Source organism: Micromesistius poutassou, assembly GCF_964030765.1.
Source record: "Micromesistius poutassou genome assembly, chromosome: 14".
In the NCBI taxonomy this organism is placed as follows: Eukaryota; Metazoa; Chordata; class Actinopteri; order Gadiformes; family Gadidae; genus Micromesistius; species Micromesistius poutassou.
The window spans coordinates 10,407,342-10,422,341 of NC_140284.1; the positions used below are offsets into that span (position 1 = coordinate 10,407,342).

The 15,000-nt window shown below is 47.2% G+C and overlaps 1 protein-coding gene across 1 annotated transcript in view; it reads right to left on the reverse strand.

Moving 5' to 3' along the window:
• The window catches only part of myo3b (myosin IIIB), a gene marked incomplete at both ends in the record, with an annotated part of 65,364 nt that overhangs the window by 30,800 nt on the left and 19,564 nt on the right, over window positions 1-15,000 (reverse strand). Inside the window, 13 exons of the mRNA XM_084478946.1 lie at window positions 1,966-2,095; window positions 2,408-2,496; window positions 3,033-3,186; window positions 4,283-4,430; window positions 5,972-6,182; window positions 6,977-7,103; window positions 7,586-7,703; window positions 7,803-7,901; window positions 8,566-8,768; window positions 9,227-9,310; window positions 9,555-9,659; window positions 10,412-10,528; window positions 11,321-11,405. Of these exons, the coding sequence (XP_084335072.1) occupies window positions 1,966-2,095; window positions 2,408-2,496; window positions 3,033-3,186; window positions 4,283-4,430; window positions 5,972-6,182; window positions 6,977-7,103; window positions 7,586-7,703; window positions 7,803-7,901; window positions 8,566-8,768; window positions 9,227-9,310; window positions 9,555-9,659; window positions 10,412-10,528; window positions 11,321-11,405 (1,670 nt within the window). The remainder of the gene's footprint in view (window positions 1-1,965; window positions 2,096-2,407; window positions 2,497-3,032; window positions 3,187-4,282; window positions 4,431-5,971; window positions 6,183-6,976; window positions 7,104-7,585; window positions 7,704-7,802; window positions 7,902-8,565; window positions 8,769-9,226; window positions 9,311-9,554; window positions 9,660-10,411; window positions 10,529-11,320; window positions 11,406-15,000) is intronic.

Sequence of the window (15,000 nt, forward strand, 5' to 3'; positions counted from 1 at the left end):
ACTGGCATCCAAGCTTTTGAGATTTGAAAAGGATGGTTTGTTGTTTTTGTTGTAAATTTGAATTTGGTAACATGACAAATAATGGAAAAGGAACATTGTTTTGTAAAATAATTACTTCAAATAAATGTGTTTATATGCCATTGCAGATGGCATTTGATATCTTCTATATCACTCACAACCCCAGATATGGGTCGCACCCTCACCAGAACGTCCTGCTGCGTCTACGAGGGTGACCCCTAGTGGTGACACGACGCATTGTCACCCCGTCACAAACCTCGATGAGGCCAGCCCTGGTGAACCGGAGCGCACGCAGATTCCCCAGATAGCAGTCACTCCACAGATCACAGATACAGACTCTATAACGTCGAGTCAAATCCAAATCCTCCCCCAAACCCAAACACAGACATGCCTCCTCGAATCTGCCCCTGAAGATCGGGAGCAGTTATCACTCTCACGTCTCTTCCTTCAGAGCTTGCCCTGCTCGATAAGCAGAAGCCTGGAGCCTCGTAGCTCTTATCTGATGAGATTATCTGCAGGATTCATCTCATGCCATACGGAAATTATACCTCTAACTTCGAGGAATAATCAACATAGAGAGTTGAGTGAGATTTACGTTGAGATCGTAAAGGAACAGGCCGGATGCTATTTTGTTCAGAAATTAAAACATATTTATATAAAAAATGTAAATAAAAAAACATATAAATAAAAATAAAAATAAAATATATATATAGCTAATTAGCTAATTAACCATAACCCAACATCCAATACTCACCATTTTGAGCCGATTAAAAGGTGCCCTAACCTGAATGTGGGTTCTCGCCAAAAAGTGGAATAAAATGGATGACAAACGGGCAGTGCAGAACATCTTTGTCGCTTCTCAGCACCTCAGAGTACAACAGTAAAGTTTTCCTTAAAAATGAGTGTTTATTTAGTTCTGGGGCCTGGGTTGCATAGCGCGGAGCAGATAAAGACCGTGCGTTCCCTCGGATCCAAGTCTATAATAAGCACCGTAAGATATCTCTCTCTCTGCGCACTAAGGTGTCCATTGTGTGATTCTCTGGTCCTCTAATTCCACCATAACGGGATGCAGGCATTAACAGTCTCCTCGAAAATAAAGGGGAGCGAATCACATAATGCCGCTTAGATAGGAAAATAATGAAACAGGAAGTGGGTGAATCTGACGGTCTTAGCTTCCCCATTAGCTTCGTGACTAAGTCCAGTGACCAGGCGGCCTCATCCGCGGCTAATGACGAGCACATTACCGCCGCCGTCACTTAGCCCTCTGAAAAGGAGCGGGAAAATGGCCTTTTGTGTTTTCTAAATACAGTTTCTTCATCCCGCCCCCGCCCCCACTCCGCGGGGGGTATTTAGAAACCCTTATCGCCCCGAAAATATAATATCCCACCGCACCGCCGCGGTCTTGGGCTAGCGGCACGAGGCGGAGGGGGGAACCAAGGGGAACGGCTTAGCGGGAAAATAAAAACAGAGCGAGCGCTTAGCCTCTCGGGAGATAACGCGGAGGGGGAGCAGATTTATACCCACGCGGCGGCGACGCCGCCCAAGGAGAGACAGGCTCGGAGCGAGAGGAGGAGAGCCAGGAAGAGACCCGCGGGAAGAGGTCTGATTAAGGAGAGCCCACTCACTACCTGGATGACTGCTGGAGGCTTTAACCGCCAGGAGATACCAACTGACGAGACGCAAACAATACAGCGCATGAGGAGGGGGGAACGGGTTGTATTGTGTCAGCGATAGTGGGAGGGGAGGGGGAGGAGGGTTAGGAAAAGTTTGGCTGATGGATGGAGAAGGATGGAGATATGGAGATATGGAGCTATGGAGATATGGTTGGAGGTGGAGAGATGGATGTCGATGGCGGGATGATAGAGGTGATAAGAGATGGAAGGCAATGATAGAGCTGATAGAGATGGAGAGAGGTGATGGAGACGAGATGTTGCTGCGGTCTCCTACCTGTCTTGGTGAGCGGGCTGGAGAAGAGCTGCTGGAGGAGCTTGTTCTCCGAGGTCCTCAGGACCAGGACGATGTCCGCCGGCAGCGTGTCCCGGTTCTTCTCCAAGAAGCCGTCCACACTGTACAACACCTAGCAACAGAGAACCAGGACGAAGATGATTCTGTAGAACACCTGGCAACACAGAAACAGGATGAAGATGATTCTGTTCAACACCTGGCAACACAGAACCAGGAGGAAGATGATTCCTTAGAATACCTAGCGACACAGAACCAGGAGGAAGATGATTTATTAGAACACCTAGCGACACAGAACCAGGATGGAGCTGACGTCCTGAGACCCACTTTACAAGGGTGGAAGTTTGGAAGAATGACCTAGGAAAACCATTAGGAAAACCTATCCTTCTTACAGCTGAAATATTACAAACCAAAGCATGTTCATTACCTTTCCTGCATAATGCTGAATTCCAAAGCACAGCTCCACACGTTTTGGCCTCCAGAAATATTTGTAGCGCAAGTTGTCCTCAAATTTATCTGCAGAAGAATATACACGCAAAAATATAACTTTACAGTGTAGATATTAAAGCATTCATGAAATGGTGAAACATTTGAGACATGGTAACACTGAGACATGGAAAAATAAAATGCTGTGGCATTTCATTTTCCACTGAGTTAATTTCTGCAAAAGCATTCGTGTAAAACACGAATTAGTGTGTAAAATGGCAGAAGTTCCTGAATTTCCCACCTAAGTACTATCTCTTCTTATGAACATCACAAAACTGCTGCACAACCCAGTATCTAGGGTCTGGTCTGTGGCCTGGTGGGGGGTCCGGTGTGGGGGTCCGGTGTGAGGTCTAACCTACGAGGGTCTGGTCTGTGGCCTGGTTGGGGTCTTTTGGGGGCCTAACCTACCAGGGTCTGGTCTGTGGCCTGGTGGGGGGTCTATTTGGGGTCTCACCCACGAGGGTCTGGTCTGTGGCCTGGTGGGGGGTCTGAAGGGGGGGCTGGTTGGGGTCTTACCTACCAGGGTCTGTTCGGTGGCCTGGTAAGGGGTCTGATGGGGGTCTTACCCACGAGGGTCTGGTCTGTGGCCTGGGGGAAGCGGCTCTCCTCGTCCAGCAGGGACAGCAGGCCCATGGGCTTCTGGAGGAACATGTCCAGGATGGGCCGGTTGTCTTCGTACTCCACCAGGCTGGCGTCCACGCCCTCACTCTGGTACTCCATCTGCAGCGGAGGGAGACGTACCGCAGATATCAACATCCGCCCCCCAGGAGCAACCCCGTTAATACATTCTCGGATGGAGTCGGGAGCGGAGTCAGAAATGTTTTTGTCTTGCGTGAACAACAAACAACCTCCCCCAAAAACATTCCTCAGCTCGGAGAGCAATGTGACAGTTTGGTGTTCTTACAGAATCTCTCAGTGAATTCATGACGAATGGCCCGAAAACCCGCTCTCCCAAATAATAACAAATTGAGTCAACCAATTAATTCATAATTTAGTTCAATTTGCAAATAACCCGCATTTGCATCTGCTTAATCCAGATCAAAAAGTTCCCTTTAAATATATATTTATCTGATAAATAGGAACCGATGGAGATAAACTGCCTCCCGTTTGGAGCCGTAATGAGCTTGTGTAGACGGTGTGTAGATCTGTGTGGCCCCGGAGTCAGAGATCTGCACGGTGAGAGAGGTGATTCCTCTGAGCGTCAGACAGAAGACAGAAGAGTATTCTCCTGTATGAAGGTCTCAGCAGAGGGGCGTGTTACAGTCATCAATTAAAAAAACATTCGCCAGTTCCCCTGTTTTTTATGAGGAAATCCCCTGTTATTCCCCTGCTTTAATAGAAAAAAAATCTACAATTAACATTGTTGTCAATTTCAGTTTTTTTGAAAAACATGTTTTTCATAAAATTGATGTTCAAAGTGATCTGGAAAGCAGAAATCTACCCTAATGGCTGTTCTTTGTTATCATTGACCATAAACTACTCCAGGGTTCAAAATCATTACATTCCTAAAAAAATAAAGGAATTCTGGAATAAGGCAGATACACTCAATTATTTACACAACACACACACAATATTGTATTCTAGTCACTTTTTGTTTAATTTTGCCCTGGGGAATCAGCGAGCAAGACAAATATGTATTTAAAAGATTTACTGTATATCTGGGTACCACAGAAGTATATGTTAAATTATGTGTCACAGAAAATTCAGCTTTTCTTTTTTCTAACTTTCCTCCCTCAAAAATCCCCCCACTCGCGCCCCCCTCCCCCCCTCCCTCTGGAGATTTCAAAACAAAGATAGCCGCTGCGCTCCCCTTCACCTGTTCCAGAGCGAAGATGTGCTGATTAAAGTAGAACTGGATCTGCTCGTTAGCGATGTTGATGCACAGCTGCTCGAAGGAGTTCCTCTTGAAATTCTCGAAGCCGAAGATGTCCAGGATTCCCACGTTCATGCCGCTCTCCGCAGCACTTCAAAGACCAAGGGGAACGGGGACGGGGACGGGACGGGGGGGGAAAGGGGGACAAACACAAACTTATTCTTCCACGTAACACAGTGCGTGCGCAAATCCCCCCGGCGACCACATGAATAGATCAACATTTTTATGATAATCCGAGTTATTCAACCCAAATACTGCGCGGCTAGGCAAGACGGCCTCATCTTAAGGAGGAGATAAAAAAACATCAGGGCCTCTGAATACCATTAATCTCCATATCTCTCTTTCTGTTTCTTCTGCTTAACATAAAGTTGTCCGCAGCGACGACAAGGGGGAAGGGGGGGGGGGGGGGGGGGTTGAGGCGAACGTCGAGGCGGTCGTCTGAGTGCGATACCGTACGCACGTGTTCCGCGAGGCGAAATTACCCGGTGGTTACATGTCCAGCATGGCTCGGTGCGTAGGGGTGACCTTCCCCCCCCCGCCCCCCCGCGGGTTATTAGTGGCAATAAGAACAACTGTCGGTATGCCCGGGACGCAGCCCCCCCGACGCTGTGTGAAGAGACTCGCGTCTGACACTCTCACTCACATTTACCGTGCGATTCTCCGTGCGGATCAATGCACCACCTCACTACAGTCTCTCTGAAGTCTTTTTAATCATCTGATCATTATTTTTGCGGTACGCAACAGTACGGCACCCCCCCCCCACCCCCCCACGTATCAAAAATTCATCACTTCTTCTCCTTTTCTCCCTCTGTCTCGGCCCGCCTGTCTGTGTGTCCGATGGCATTCCGCTGCACGGCATCACCTCAGCAACACTTTGGAGTTTGTCTTTTTACCTCATCCCGGGCTTAGACTCATACACACACACTCAAAGGTCACAGAGACTTTTGGACAGGGATTGTTGATGGTCAAGACACAAGTTCAGAGAGAGAGAGAGAGAGAGAGAGAGAGAGAGAGAGGGAGGCAGAGAGGGAGAGAGAGAGAGAAAGAGACAGAGAGACAGCGAGAGAGACACAACACTGACCAAATGGACACCCAAGGACATGAATTTAAAGGCTTGACCCACTCGAGACATTTCTACCTCCCAATGATTCAAAGCCTACACCATTTAGGACAGGGTCACCTTCCATCAGACAGAGAGAGAGATAGAGAACAGGGGAAAGCAGTAGAGACAGAAACAGAGACAGACAAAGACAGAGAGAGAGCTACATAGATAGTGAGAGCTACAGAAAGAGAGTTTGAGACACACAGAGAGAAAGACAGAGATAAAGAGAGACACATAAAGAGAGACGAGAGACATAAAGATATAAAGAGAGAGCTCCAGAGACAGAGCTCCAGAGACAGAGCTCCAGAGACAGAGCTTCAGAGTCAGAGCTCCAGAGACAGAGCTCCAGAGACAGAGCTCCAGAGTCAGAGCTCCAGAGACAGAGCTCCAGAGACAGAGCTCCAGAGACAGAGCTCCAGAGTCAGAGCTCCAGAGACAGAGCTCCAGAGTCAGAGCTCCAGAGACAGAGCTCCAGAGACAGAGCTCCAGAGACAGAGTTCCAGAGACAGAGCTCCGGCACGGGCCCTCACCAGATGTTCATGTCGGGCTGGAGCAGGGTGTTGATGCGGTTGACGATCCAGCTGAAGAGGCGTCCGTACAGCGCCTTGGACATGGCGTCCCTCACGTCCGTGGCCTTGTCCACCGTGTTGGTGCGGATGATGGTCTCCCCCCGCGTCACCACACAGTGGGAGGTCAGCGCCTCCTGCAGCTCCTCGTGGCCGATGCTCAGCAGGGAGGCCGCTGAGGGAGGGGCAGGAGACGGAGGAGGAGAAGGAGGAGGAGATGGAGGAGGAGACAGAGGAGGAGGAGACGGAGAAGGAGACAGAGAAGGAGAAGGAGACGGAGCAGGAGGTGGAGAAGGAGGTACAGCAGGGTTTCAGTCAGGAGTCTCGAGCTCCAGAAGCACACTTTACCACAGGTCGTTCCGACCGAGGTGGTGACTAAGGTCTGTCCTACTGGCTGGAGGTTGTTTTCCAGGAATTAGTCAGATCGCCTGTATTTCCAGGGAACAGAGCTACAACTGACAAAAAGTGCTTTAATTTCAGAGCGAATTGCCTGACTATATGACTACATTTTGATTATGTATTTTATCCGGTTGGTAACTGTGGTATAATCAGAATATAATCACAGTGCTGATAAAAGCACCGCTTAACCAGTGATTATTCTCGAGTTGTGGTGTGTACCAATAGGAGGGCTTGAATCCTGATCAAGAAGTACCAAGATGGCAGCTTGGAATTTTGCCTGACATAGTGTAAAACTCTCCTATTGGCCTCATTCCCTTCGGCCGATTAGAGCGGTTTATACTATTATACACACAAACTGTGATACCGAACACACACACGTCCAGCAACGCGTGTAGACGCGATAACATAAATAAGTAATCCTTTTCATGTTGAATAATTAATGATTCAAGCAGTCATCACATACACATAGTCCAACTATATAACATGAAAGTGAATCCATGTTGCTCTTCGACTGGGTACCATAAGACCAGTTTAAGAGCTGTTTAGGCCCTAACGGGCCCCGTAGCTCACCGTTCTCCAGGGCCTCCGAGTTGGGAACCTCGCTCTTGTCCGTCTGGTGCTGGGAGGTGATGGCGGCAAATTCAATGTTTCCGGTAATCAAAATGGCGGACAGGATTCTGTACACAGAGGTGACCTCCTAGAAAGACCAGAAACGGAGATTGGGAGAAGAGATGTGTTAAGATAAGCTTTACTTCCCTCTCAAATAAAAAGTGTTCATCTGTATCAAATACAACAGAAATAAGTTAATTGTTCTATATCGTGACCCTCATAGCATAATCGCCTAAGTCACATTTTAAGGTTCATCTTGTATTTTGCGTTAAGAATGCCTAAGTAAAATAGATGACTTCAGATGAAGGCAGATAGTGTTTATGGAATGTAAAAATCACTCTGATTGGTTTAGGATATAGCCAGTGAGGCACAGTGAATTAGCAGCCTAAGGAGAGTAGAGTTAGGTTAGATATCAGAATTTGGCCAAAATAGGACTTTATGTTCTGAGCGATATTTTTCTATATTTATAATTTAATGAAGTTTTTAATTTTAAAGGAGATATAATTCCAAATAAACTGATTCCTTAAATAATTAATAATACAACAATCAAACATAAAATCCTCCCCTCACCTCGTCCGTGAAGCCGATGATTCGGAAGCAGTCCTGGATCTCGTCAAACTGCTCCTTGTACAGTTTACTGGTCACGATGTCGTGCATCACCTTGCAGTGCTGACTGCTGTTAATGTATCTGCAGGGACACAGGGGAGATGCTGGGTGACAGATCTCAGACCTGGGACCGACGGCCGGTCGGAGCAGCTTGATGGAGGAGCGGAGAGTACACACGTACCTGGGAGGCGTCTTGTCCGGTAGTCTGTAATTCTTCAGTTTGTCTTGGTGGTACAGGCCAGCGTAGAAGTAATAAAAGATGTGGAAATTCTTCTCCCCCCTGTTTGGGAGAAAACAACACAAACACACGCAGACACCATCAGTCACCTGACAGGGTGAGGGACGATCGGGCCGGGGTCAGGACGGACGTGTGTGACGTAGGGGTGGGACCAAAATATTGATACGGCGATATATCGTCGCCATTCTTCGTGCGATACGAGAATCGATACATTGTCGCCAAATATTGATGCAATATTTTATAATATATTAAAATTTTCAAATACGATTTATTTATCTTTTGCATTTTTATGCTTTATTCATGAAGAGTTAGACAGGAAATAATGCCCCAAATATCAATCTTTTAATTAATAAAATAAGGCACAGATTTCCCTACTCCTCCAGGTGGCACTCAACACATGAATGAAGGAAACTTGAACGGAAGTTAACTAGCCAAAGATGAGTAACTGAAAAACTCAGTTTGGACCACGAATAAAGACCGAAATGCTGAACTTAACCTTTACACAATAATTTTGCATTCATCGTTGAATGCATATATCGTATATATGCATTCAACGGACATATATCGTGATGTATCGTTATAGGATTGTCTAACAATATATTGATTATCGCAGAATCACTGTATCGAGATATCATGGTATCACGGGCCATGTATCGCGTATCGTATGGTGAGCTACCCTGTGATTCCCACCCCTAGTGTGACGTACGTGGCCTGCTTGATGACCCGGGACTTCTCAAGGAGGTACTCAGAGATCTTGGCGCCCATGACGGCGCCGGTTGGCGTAAACTTCATCTCCAGGTACTTCCCAAAGCGGCTGGAGTTGTCGTTGATGGCGGTGCAGGCGTTCCCGAAGGCCTCCACCAGGGGGTTGACCTGCAGGATCTTCTCTCGCAGAGTCCGGTTGTTTGCCTGTGGGGTCCCGGGGGGGGGAGCTGAGGTTAGGGGTCCGTGCTAAACATGCCCCTTGGCTTGCACACTGTAATTTACTATTTTATATTGTGTGTTATCATTTTATTTTGTTAGCAACTTGTTATTGACACATCGCTTATTTTTATTGTGCGTATTTTATATATACAAAACATGTTTAATTTATATAAATAAATTAAAAATAATACATTTATATTTGGTAATTTATATTTTATATTTTATATAAATATAATATTTCTGTTATATTATTTGGTGATTGTGAAATTCAATATGACAGCTAAAACAAAGGACTCCACGACATGGATGAATACAGTACTATCCTATCTCTTAAGATAAATAGACATAACTCAGTTACATATAAGGGTCAACATCATTTACAAACTCACATGCATAAAATAACATATGTCCACAGTAATCAGTGAAAGGCTGGGTGCTCTTACCTTCCCCAGGAAGGTGAGGTGCTGAACGATTAAGTGAGCACTCTCCGTCTTCCCGGCTCCGCTCTCCCCACTGATGATGATACACTAAAACAAACGCACCACACCTCTTTACACACAAGGGCATCGCAAGACCATTCAGACGAGGATTTGGACATTACACTGATTTACATTTGAACACAATCGAAGCGAAGAAATTAATATAACTCAAAGAAAATGTATTCATTTATTTCTAATCTCTCCATCTTTGGTTCTGACAGTAGCAGAGTCGGAGCGTTCCTCCACCACCCAGATGTTTTCAGGCTGAGGTGTGACGAGGTTCTCTCCGTACCTGGTCCTTGCAGAAGGTCACCATGCCCTGGTAGGCTGCGTCAGCAGCAGCGAAGATGTGTGGTGGGTTGTCCACCCGCTTCACCCCGTGATACAGCTTGGAGAACTGGGAACACACACACACACAGAGGGAGCGGTTTGGTTAGGCTGTGTGGATCTGATGGGCTCTCACTAATAAAGAAACATCTCATCCAGTGGTTCTCACTCCAGGGTCCAGTTGATGTTTTGTGCAGAACCTGTTTTGTAGCGACTCTTTGACTGTCTATTCTGTCTCTGTCTCTGTCTATTCTGTAGGTTGCTTTAGATAAAGCAAATGTTTCCCCCCTTGCTTTTTTATATGTTTTAAAATATATATAGTATAAGGGCCACCCTTACTCGTTACCATGCCATTATTGCCACTCGAGAAATATTATATAAAAATATAAAAAAATATATAAAAATACTAAAATAGTGTTCTGCTGTAGAAGAACAAAAAACCTGTGATGATACTGTAGGTGGCTTTAGCTCATGAATGTGGAGGTGGGGGTGAGTACCAGCGGGGGGAGTGTCCCAGTGGGGGTGAGTACCAGTGGGGGGAGTGTCCCAGTGGGGGTGAGTACCAGTGGGGGAGTGTCCCAGTGGGGGTGAGTACCAGCGGGGGGAGTGTCCCAGTGGGGGTGAGTACCAGTGGGGGAGTGTCCCAGTGGGGGTGAGTACCAGCGGGGGGAGTGTCCCAGTGGGGGTGAGTACCAGTGGGGGAGTGTCCCAGTGGGGGTGAGTACCAGCGGGGGGAGTGTCCCAGTGGGGGAGTGTACCAGTGGGGGAGTGTCCCAGTGGGGGTGAGTACCAGTGGGGGAGTGTCCCAGTGGGGGTGAGTACCTGGGGTGAGTAGATGCTGAGGGCCTGGAAGGGGTTGATGGCGATGAGGATGTCCCCAACGTATGTGTAGATCTGCAGCTCGTTGTACCTCCTCTGCAGGTGGCTGATGATGGTCTCCTGCAGAGGGAGGAGGGAGGACAGAAGGCCCGTTCAGCGTGAGCTCAGGCCTGCAGACCGCGCCAGGGTTTAGGGGCTCTGGGGTAACATGGGGCTGGGGTGCCCTATGAGACCGGGGCTGACATTAAGGGCTGGACACATTAATTAACGTGACATGGTATGACCTAGCCTGGTTCCGCCCGCCTCCGTACTTCCGCTCAATTTTCATTTCACTTCAGTACTTCGGTCTGGGAGTGCTGTATGTTTGAACGATTTCTTTTCCCTCAAGTTTGTCCCTCCAATCAGCGAACAGGAGGCGCGGCCTGAGAACAGTGATGTACAGGTCGTGCGCGAGTTTCAGTTGTAGTCAAACGAATACCAGGAAGCAGCAGGAAGACCATGGAGAAAGAAGCTATTCGGTCTGTTGTGGAAACTCTGCTGAATATAGATAAATTAAAGCCGGAGCAGGAACAGGCTTTGCTTAGTTTTGTTGGTGGTCAAGATGTTGTGGCGCTTCTTCCCACGGGATTCGGGAAAAGTTTAATTTTCCAGCTGGCTCCGTTAGTGGTGAAGGAGTTTGCTAAGCATGAAATACGTCACGACCAAATGTTAGCGATTGGTTAAGGCAGATCCGGAGTGGCACTGGGCAGAGCCAATAGGTTTTAAACTTCAACAGCACCCGCCTTCAAGTGAGAAATTGTTTGTCTCTAGCAGTTCTAGACCATCGGTATGAATGAAATGAGTACGAAGGTCTAGTTAGGACTAGGCTAGGTACACACACACACACACACACACACACACACACACACACACCTCGTCCAGGAACTCCAGGTTGACCAGGTCGTCGTCGGGGGCGCTCTCTATGATCAGTGTTTTGCGGGTGTTGATCCTCTCATGCCTGCAGGAAGCGATGCATACATTGTTAGCGTAAGTGTTCACCATAGCATACCTTGTTAGCATATGAGGTTAGCATATGTTGTTAGCATAGCACACACTGCTCAGCCTACGCTGTTATGACACTCCGATAACATGCGCCGTAGCGCATGCTGTTAGCATACACCATTCGCATACACCCATAGCAGACACGTTAGCACACACAGTTATCAGCATGTATCATTAGCATACAACGTCAGCATACGCTGTTAGCATACGCCAATGCTAACACCGGAGGGCTCCCCATTGACTGATGAACATTAGCCCTCAGTAACCCAGCGGGGGGGCTTTGTTCACACTTCCCTTTTAAAAAACTGGCCTCCCCCCCAGGGACCTATCCACTATTATCACACACTATAATTGCACTTCATGTGTTTTTGACCTGTCACTCTCCTCTGGGAGCGATGGGGGGGGGGGGGGGGGGCGGGGTCAACACCCAGCCAGCTGGCCCTGTGGGGACCCCTCAGTGGGAGAGTAATGGGAATGATTGGTGATGATGCTGCTGGAGGTGGTGGAGGAGGAGGAGAACGAGGAGGACTTACACTTATCTCAACAGGGGCCCCCAACCAAGTCACACATGCTGTCCAACTCATGCACACGCAGATATAACATAGACTACCTCAACTTCATTATTTTATTCCATTTACTGTACAGTATACCTCTGTTTATTGTTTATTGCACATTTGTATTTTTTAAGGTGTAACAGATTTGTATTCTATGTAGGGCTAATTTGTTTAATTGTTATTTTATTTCTTATTTTTATTCTATTTGTCACCTCATTTTAATATTTTAACATTTTGTATTTTTGAATGTTGCACAATCTCTGCATGCACTGCCACTTTTTCATTTCACTGCGTTTCGTGTATATGTATGTGACCAATAAAACTCTTGAATCTTGAATCTTGAGGAGGTAGCGGTGAAGAAGGAGCAGGACAAGGAAGAGAGGGAGATGGAGGAGGACGACGAAGACAAGGTGGGGAAGGAGGTGGTGGATGATGAGGAGGAGGTGAAGGAGGAGTGGTTGTCCTTATGTGTCAGCTGGTATATGATTGCTCTTTTTTGATAGTGCGTGTGTGTGTGTGTGTGTGTGTGTGTGTGTGTGTGTGTGTGTGTGTGTGTGTGTGTGTGTGTGTGTGTGTGTGTGTGTGTGTGTGTGTGTGTGTACTGTTTTGAGGTCACCAATGCTAACCTGATCATTCTCATGGATTTTAAGTGAAATGTGTTGAAGAGAATGGAAAAAAGCCACTGGTACATATAGGATGTATGTTATAAATTATATGTATGCTATATATGGTATAAATAGCATACTGTATATGGTATATATGGTACATATGGTATGCATTCCTATGAAACCAAAAAAAAAGAAAAAGAAATCCAAACTCTTTCAAAACTCCCACTTCCTCTCAGTTCTCCATATCTCCATTAGTAATTGAATTGGAAATGTTCATAATTAACTTGAGGTGCATATATACTGTACATCTATCGCCCTGAATCCCCGAGCACCGCGCGGAGGAGATCACAGAGTATTCAGGCTGCAGGTTACAAACCAACGCTCAGATCCGTTCTCTATTCGTTTTCTAGTTCAGAAAGTGCCGCAGTGAAACACAAAGTCATGTTCTATCTGGGGAAAACCATCTCCAGTCTGAGCACTTCGTAGCTGCGCAGCGCTACCTTTCGGCTAGCTAGCATCTTTAAAGTCACCCCCCTTTGTCTCCCCTCTTATCTGGACTCATTGTCTCCCCCATCGGAGGGGCGAGAGACTTAGGGAGCCAGTGAGGGAGCGAGGAGAGAGAGGAGGGAGATGCTCCCATCACCCTACAAGCTCTCTAATCCCATTATCCACACAGACACACACACACACACACACACACACACACACACACACACACATAAACACACACACACACACACACACACACACACACACACACAAGCACAAGCACACACACACACACACACACACACACACACACACACACACAAAAACAGCACTGGCACAAAGACGTAAAGACACTTAGTGAGGAGGACGGTCTCTCTTGGAAGGCGCCCGTCTTGGTAATAAAGATTGAAGCCCCCCCGTCACACACACTTCTCTCCCACTCCCTACCCCTCCAACACACACACACACACACACACACACACACACACACACACACACACACACACACCCTACTCTCCCCCCATACTCACACCCTACTCTCCCCCTTACACACACCCTACTCTCCCCCTCTCTCCCCCTCCATACACACACCCTAGTCTCCCCCTGCATACACCCCCCAACACTTCTCTCCTACTCTCTCCCCCTCGAACACACACACCCACACCCACGCACACACACACGCGCACGCACATATAAACACCTCCCCCAACACTTCTTTCCCACTTTCTCCCCCTCCAAACACACATACACACACACACACACACGCACACACCTACTCTTTCCATCTCTCCTCCTCCATAAACACACCCTACTCTCTCCCTCTCTCTCCCATACACACCCTACTCTCCCCCTCGCTCACCCTACTCTCACCCCATGCACACACCCTACCCTATCCCTCTCTCCCCTTCCATACACACACCCCAGCTTGTTACAGGGGTCACACTGCACACACATGAATCAATAATATATCAATAAAATAAAAAAATAAAAGGAATGGAAAAAATATACTGTATATACATAAAAGTGTGAATAAAACATATACATGATACACGTGGAATTATCACAGAGGTATTAGTTGCACCGATGTCAATATGTGATTTGTTGAAAAGTAATTAGAACGGCTGTTTCAATAAGCCTAATTGTTCAGAATTCAGACTGCACACAACAATTTCACACTTATCAAGTGTAATTCTGTACAGTATTTTACTTCACGGCTAATTTAATCACATTAATTCATTGGGCTCAAAGGTTTTAATGAAATATATGCCACATCCGCCGGTGAATGGTTTAATATTAATCTGAGGTCGGTCGGTACAATCACTCAGTAACAAATTATCTGCTGCACCTCCCCAACATTCGCTTTAATCACATCAATTGTAGTGTTCAGTAACCCAGGCTCACTCCGGGATTTGCCTCTAAAGCAGATCAAACCATGCCCCCTACTGGACATAATGTATATCTCCTGCTCTGTTTATCCCAATCTCTGTGTCTGTGCATTCATAGTGATCCACACATGATCCACACCACCACCACCACCGTTTCCAGAACACTGGCTCCACCACCATCCCCACCTCCACCCCTACTTTCTCTACACTACCACCAGCACCACCACCTCAACCAACACCACCTCAACATTCACCACAACCACCAGCTCCTCCAACACCACCTCCAAAACCTCCACCACCATCCCCACCTCCACCCCTACTTTCTCTACACTACCACCAGCACCACCAACTCCACCGACACCACCCCCACATCCACCACAACCACCAGCTTCACCTACACCACCACCTCCACTAAAGTACCACCACAACAACAGAGCGGCCCCCAGCGATCCTGCAGGGCCATCAGTTCATCATCACGGTACACAGACGCAGATCCCTACAAAGCTGATTGTGCG